The sequence below is a fragment of the Seriola aureovittata genome, chromosome 20, assembly GCF_021018895.1.
Source record: "Seriola aureovittata isolate HTS-2021-v1 ecotype China chromosome 20, ASM2101889v1, whole genome shotgun sequence".
Taxonomy (NCBI): Eukaryota; Metazoa; Chordata; class Actinopteri; order Carangiformes; family Carangidae; genus Seriola; species Seriola aureovittata.
Window position 1 is genome coordinate 7325172 of NC_079383.1, and position 7472 is coordinate 7332643.

Here is a 7472-nt window from a genome sequence, read left to right on the forward strand (position 1 = left end):
TGATAATTATAAGTCTGACTCAAAACCCCCACCATCATCACTGGTTAATGTTTCTGGGATACTTGTCAACTCCAAAGTGTCCAGATGGAACAGGAGAAGTGAAAGGTCTTCATGTCATGTAATCTGTATCTGTTTTGAAGAACAAAGGAAGGTCATCATTGGTCTTTTCCCAGGCCTGTGGTTGAAAAGCATCGTCCTTTATGAAAGGAAATGAGAAAAGCTGTCCCAAAATTCCTCGCAGCAACAGCATTTAAATTGATGTACCATTGTAATTTCACCACGGAAGATCCACATAAATGTAGAGACATCAGAACACCTATTTCATGTTTGTGACACAATGCAAAACTTGCATTGTATGATCGGCTGAACTCCAAATCCATAAATATAGATTTCTTCTCTTTCAAATCTGTCTGGTTAGGAGTCATCTTGAAGAACAAGCATATTGAATTGCTAGTTAACAATATCATCATTATAACAAAATACTATAGCCTATACATAAATGTTGTGTCACTAAATCCCCTCCCATTGTGGAATGCACTAAAAGTGAATTTTCTCTACTTAACAATTGTGGAAAAATGTCAAATGCACACATGCCTGGAAACTCTTTACACTTATGTCTGAATATTATTTATTCTGATCCCTTGCTCAGTTCCTTATTTCTATTTAATTACTAATTAATGGCTCAACTTTCTATATTTGTATTCTTCTTTCATGTTATCTTATTTCAACATTTCAACCCTGTTTGTTTTTGTAGTTAGCAGAAGAGTATTTTTTGCCCAAGTGTTATGAATAAATCACTCTTGGATGTGGAAATGGTTAGGAAAGGAGATTAATTTGACTTTTCGACTGCAGCCCAGGTGTCTTGGCTGATTGCCTGGCAACTTCAGTGACAAAAGTATTGAAACCAGAAAACAGTTTTTCAGACTTTGGTTTGCTATGCATCAGACAAGTTAGAACAATGATCAGTGAGACAGAGGAGCTGGTACAGTCAGTGGATTCAGTTCCCTTTGGACAGAGCCAGGCTAGCTGTTTCCCTCTGTGCCCGGTCTTTATGCTAAGTCAACCAGCTGGTGACAGTAGCGGAACATTTTTTTTTTTTTTTTCATATTTACATTTTATTTAGACAGACATGAGAGTGGTACCAAACTTCTGATATTAAGCTTGGTAAGAGAAAATGAATAAACATATTTCTTAGGATGTCAAGGCTATTTCTTGATAGAAAATTTCAAGTTGCTGAACACAAATCGAACCTTTTAGTCCTTTTTTAAAATAAAACTATGAAGTTAGGAACTGGAGTTTTTGTGATGTGACTGATAATTCTAATTATTGTATTATCTCTCTTGGTATCTTCAGGTGTAAATTGATAAGAGGACTGTCCTGTTTGCTTTACACTGACAGTTACACGCAGAGTTTCAGAGAGCAGCTTCCTCTACCTGGACGTGTTCAAAACTACCACAGGGCTGCAGGGAGCACATTATCCCAGTCAAACACCCAGCAGGGTCAGAGACAGGCAACATACATGTATAAACAGCACAGACATGCTCTATGTACAAGTTAAAGATGAACAGAGAGTTGGACAGCAGCTGTTAATCATATATTGATCAATTTATTCATTCTGTCAGGTCATGTTTCTCCGTTGTCCCAAAGTCTTACACAAAGAAGTCACTGTGAGATGTCCAATTGTTTTAACCAGAAAACAGGAAACAAAGAAAAAACAGCATTTGATCATGAAAACAGACACACATTCAAAGACGGCTCGCCATGACAATGAGGACACAACATGTTTGCTAATGATTGGTTGGTGTTCGAGGCCAATTTCATTTGCCAATCAACCATCACATCTCCCAAAGATGTACCACCTGAATCTTTTTTTTTTTTTTTTAGAGTTAATTGTACCTGGGAGGGGGGTGTTACACTTAAATGTACAAAAATAAATGAAAACATCTTCAAGAGAAAACTTCCTCCTTAGCTTTTGAGGGGATCCAAAGCCATGTTGAGCAGAACAGCTTGTACAGTAAATGCTTGCATGCATGTTGACACAGGCACTGATGTTGACTTGGTGTCTCACTTTGTGGGTCCTCAGTCAGGAGACGAGCATTCTGGGAACTGTGAGCTCTCTCAAACAAGGCAGTCAACAGGATTTCTTTTAAAAAATGGTCTGTCCATTCACTTATAACCATACAGAGTTAACTCTCTGGATGCACATGTCTTCAAATTAAGGAAAATGGGCCAAGGACATGACAAAAGAAATCACATCAGCAAATCCAATAACAAGACTGTTAAGTCCTAGATGAGCCTGTGTCATATGGAAATAATAAAAGTAAAAAAAATCTTAACACACAAAAATAGTGGCTTTACTCCAGAACCTTCCAACATCTTGTTACGATACAACACGTTAGTCTGAATACAGGCTGACCCCACTGTGTATCCTGTCCAGATTAGCTCAGCAAGCCAGTGCTGAGATCTCTGTGTAACGTAATAGAATCCAGAAATACCAATCACAAGAAGCTCTCAATTAGCCTCTTTAAAAAAACAAAAACAAAAAGTATACAAAAAACCCCCCAAAAAAACAAACAAAAAAACACACCAAGAACAGCAAAAACCAAGTACAAGTAGTATGATCTATAATTAAGGCGAGTTAAAATATTGCAGAATAATTTGGCCCCTGTCTCGAACAGACTGCCACAACAGTCAGGGATCCCCAACTCTTAATCACTGCAAAAATCCAGAGAAGGGAAGGAAGGATGAACAGAAATGAGAACAAAAAGAAAGAAAATAAAATGTGATCCTCTTTGGAGAGAAATAGATTTTATTTGGTTTCGTTTGGTCTCTTCCTCAGGAGTGTGTTAAAGGGAACAGTGAGGACCTCCTTTCTCTAAAGAATACAATAAAAAATTTGACATTTTAAAAAAAGGAAAAAACTAAAAGAATCAGGATTGAAGACTGGTAATGTAATTAAGTGGTTTATCTGAGACTTTATCTTTTGAGTGCAGAATGAAGCGGGGGGCACCAAGATCAGAGAATAGAAAACTGTTGTTTAATCAACAACCTGATATGACAGATGAAATGCAGTGCCCTGTGGGAAGCGAGCGTGTCCCCCTGAAAGTCCTCACTCTGATTAAGAGCAGTCGAGCAGAGAAGAAAAAAGGAAGGGGACAGGAAGTCATGTGTCTGAGATCCAAAGTGATGCCGACCCTCCTGCTCCTTTTTTTTTTCTTTGACTGGGACTGAAGGTCATTTCAGGCAAAGATCCCCCTCAAACTGTCCCTCTGCCCCCAATTTGTTAAAAAGGCCGGGGGTTATTGGAGTCAGCTTTAGGTCTGAGGGCTGCCGACAGGCTGTCTGGCTGTTTCTGCAGGTCTGAACAAAGCTATCAGATCACCCAAACGGAGGACGTGTGGCTGTGTGTTGTACTAAAGATGTCCAAAGTCCACTGTCCTCCTCTCTGTGAAAGTGTGGGCCGTCATCCTGTTTTCACCAGTCTCTCCTCCCACACTCTCGTCTCTTTCCGATGTTTCAGACCCACTCCTGCATGGAACGTTTACAGTACAGTATGTGGCGTGGCGTACCCTTCCTCTTGAACTGCACCACAGTGTAGACCAGCACCAGTAGGCACAGTGCAAGCACACAGGGGATGACGATGGCGACGGCCTTCACCGTGTTGGCCTCATTGTCCAGCTCGATCACCACGTCTGTGTTGCCGTCGTCGGCTGGTGGGCGGGCGGGGTCAATGGGCGTCAGCTCGCAGCCCATGAAGTCCTTGAGGATGGAGCGCGGGTAGCCCGGCTCAACTCGGAGGAACTGGTTGTTGAACTTCCAGTACTCCTTCCCCTTGTAGAAATAGGTGAAACCTGAGGCAGAGAAACACAGGGAACAGAAACCTGTGAGTGCAGAGTGATCTGTCGATAGAGAAGATGATTTACACAGTACACTAACATCACTGATGGCATGGTTGGGTGTTGGCAGAGGTGTGCTCTGTTTCACCTGTAACCCCACCCAACAGTGATGTCACAATGTGCTGACACACCCTCGAGTACACCTCTACATCACTGCATTGAGATGAGCACACTGGAGATAAAAATAAACAAACAAGGTTTGCAGCTGCTGTATATATATAATAAGCTGGTATTAAGCTGTCACTGGACAACAAGCCATCACTGTCTTTTTACTATAAACTGGATAAAACAATGACTCTTGACGGAAGGTCACCAGTTGGTGTCACCAAGTGTCTTTTTGAGCAAATATATGAAAGAAGATTCTATTCAGTGTAAGCAGCATTTTAATGAGCTAATTGTAACTGCTTTATATACGGTTTGATAGATAAATCTAAATATGCAACATGTTTTCTATGTAAGAATCTTTATCTGTAAAGTGGTCAGGTCTGTCAAATACATGTAGAGCAGTGAAAAGTATATCCTACTGAAATGCAGTGGGGTGCAATTGTAACGCAGGAAAAATACTCTACAGTACTTAAGTACCTGTATGTTTCAGGACTGATCTTAGTTCTGGAGCCTTTTTGGGTAATTTCCAAGCATTAATGACACAAACTGGCCAAAAAAATTGTCCAATAATTTCTGCTAAACACCTCAGAGTGAAATGGGTTGATTGACTTTATCTGGCAGGCGGCCTGTCAGTGTTGTAGGTTGTTCACATGTCTGCCAAGCATGCTATAGCTCAGCTCACTTCAAATTCATTTTCTTTCTAATTAAAATATTGAACAAACTTTCCCTTTACTCTTCACAGGAAAAACGGGGTCACCTCAAACCGTTCCACAAATGGTGCCTGTCGTTCTGCCATTGCACTGTCCCCTAGGACTAATAGTATTTTGTCATAATAGACCAAAAAACACACAGGAGCCAAGCCCCACAGCTAACATCACACAACAGCACAACAAATGGATTGTGAAGTGGATTTTACACAATTTTCTTACATTCATGGACAAAACAATTCATGGAACACATTTTATATTTAATAAATAAAAAGGATAAAATAATAAAAAGGTGGTCAAGTGACATGTGACATTGTCCATGACATTCTTTCCTGTGCCATGATAATAAGTTTTTGTTTAAAGGGTTGTGTCCAGTAGTTTTGACACTAAACTTTGCTGCCTCCTGCATGTGACTGTCCCTGCAATGCCTGCTGGGAAAACACACAGCACATTGTGTAAAACTGAGCTCAGAGTCAGAAAGCTTAGCTGAATTCTCAGGATCTCGCCTTTCATTTACACCTTGTCTCCTGCGATTTATTATTCATGCAAAACTCTCCTCTTCTTCTGAGGGAGGGAAACGCTCTAAACTTCAAGTCAGATGGAGAGACAGCTGAAGAGAAACAAAGCCAGAGCTTCTTAAATCAGTTAAGAGGAGATTTTTCTAGTGAGGATATAAAGAAGCACAGGACAAAATTTTGAAAGATTCGTCTGGCGCATCGTGTGGCGTAGTGGTCTAAGCAGGCGCCACATGTGTAGAGGCTACAGTCCTCGCTAAAGTCGGCCCTGGTTCGAGTCCCGCATCGGGACCTTTACTGCATGTCATTCCCCCTCTGCCTCCCCATTTCCTGTCTCTCTACTGTCCTGTCAAATAAAGGCATATAAAAAGCCCCCCCCCAAAAAAAAAAGATTCATCTGGGTGGGAGAGGAAATGATCAAACAGCACAAAGGCTTCCACAGAGGAGAAACTCAGAAATGACTGGGGTCTTCCAATGTTCACAGGATAACTGTAATGTAATCTAGTTCATCTGTAACTCCTATCTAATATGAGTTTCTGTCTGTGACAAAACATCAAGCGCTGTTTTTTTTTTTAGCAAAGTCCGAGAACATCTGATAGAACTCTCTAATAAAGTCTTGTTTCTGGTGTTTTTGGTGTCCACCAGATTGTGTTCATATGTAGCTGACATCTTGCAACTAATTTAACATCAGGAAATCACAGAGATCCTTAAAAAAAATGTAACATTTTGGGAAATACACAGTTCTGTTTCTATGCTGAGAGTTAGATGAGAAGATGAGAAACCAGGATTAAAACTTGCCTGTTACAACCTGTAAAACTTAATGTTTAAGACACTATATTTTTCACACTACAACTTGTGGTTGTGTCAGCCATAAAACACAAGAGTATTGTGATTAGCTGAAGAAATAGGGATTTTTGTGTTTCCAACCTGGCAGCAGCTTCTGCCACACTTTTATCCAACATTTAACACAAATGAAGCGAAATTGTGATTATTTAGAGACAGAAAGACCCAGATGTAGCAACGGACAGAGCACCAACATACAGTGCTGGAGTGAGCATGAGATGAGGGTGGGGTGGAGGGGTGAGAGGTGAGACGGGCTGTGCTATTGTGGGTTAGAGCCAGGTCAACATAGCCCTTGGGCTCCTGCTCTGAAACACGGTCCCTCACACACACAGTCATCAGCCGCAGCATACTCAATTATGTCTGCTTATCTGGGTCAGCGTTATGAGCGTGCCACTTGACACAGTGTCTCTGCAAACAGCCAAACAAACACAGGCCAGCACATGAAAATACATGTGATGCACACAAACACGCCTCATTCCCTTGGATATCAATCTACCCTTCATGCTCTGATTGATGCCCGCTCAACCTGGCCTCACCGGCAGACACGCCCGGCTATGGATCTGGCAGCAGATCCAGGACACAGATGGCCTGAGCGTTCAGCACCACCTGCCCTGCTTTTTCCAACCTGGGAGTTGCCAAGACCAGGTCCAGGCCCACCTGGCAAAATACATCCAATGGGAAAAGCTGGTCTCCAATTCACACTATCTGAGCGGCCAATGGGTGAGCTCTTTGCAAGGTATAAATCCCGCCTCCCCACCCTTGGTGAAGCCCAACTGCCTTAAACCGGAATGGGCGCCCAGCGGTGGTCCTGTCCTTTCTGCTTTCCACAGTCTTGCTCCAACTGGGTCTCATGGCTCACTGAGCAGGACGGACTGATTGTGGAACATTTTGATTGTGAAACAATTCAAAAACAAAAAAAAGAGGCATGTTTGGATGAATTGACCTCTTTTCATCTTTCATTTCACATATACAAACACTCTACATTAGTCTATTCCCCTGGTATTGCATGCATGGAAGTGTGCCATCCACTAAGACTCAGTGTGGTAACTGGGGCAAATTTCAAATCGATGCCACCCTGGTTTACCTCCCCACAGCGTGTGCCAGTGACCAACTGAAATCAATGCTGCCTGGCTCATGAACCATGCTGTTATTGCCAAATCAGAGTATTGGGCAGGACAAATCATACCATTGGCTTTGTCGACGAAGGCCCCCTGTGGCGAGTCAGGCACACCTCTCCACACTGTGATAGGCTTAGGATAGCCAGGGTCCATGGTTCTCATATCCTCATTGTAGCGCCAGTACCTGAACAGGAACAAATGATGAGCCACAGGAAGACAAAGCAGGTACTGTCTGTGTATGAAGGCTGTAGTCAATAGGTTGAAATTGACAAAAGATGGTTGTTTGTG

General features: G+C 42.0%; 1 protein-coding gene across 4 annotated transcripts in view; it reads right to left on the reverse strand.

Annotated features, from left to right (window-relative positions):
* Positions 1-1586: 1586 nt before the first annotated feature.
* The window catches only part of LOC130161112 (matrix metalloproteinase-16-like), an 80728-nt gene continuing 74842 nt past the window's right edge, over positions 1587-7472 (reverse strand). For all 4 annotated transcript variants that reach the window (XM_056364112.1, XM_056364111.1, XM_056364113.1 and 1 more), the window contains 2 exons: positions 7253-7368; positions 1587-3851 (listed from right to left, as the gene is read on the reverse strand). In XM_056364112.1, coding sequence (XP_056220087.1) covers positions 3517-3851; positions 7253-7368 — 451 coding nt within the window. In that variant the 3' untranslated portion in view covers positions 1587-3516. The remainder of the gene's footprint in view (positions 3852-7252; positions 7369-7472) is intronic.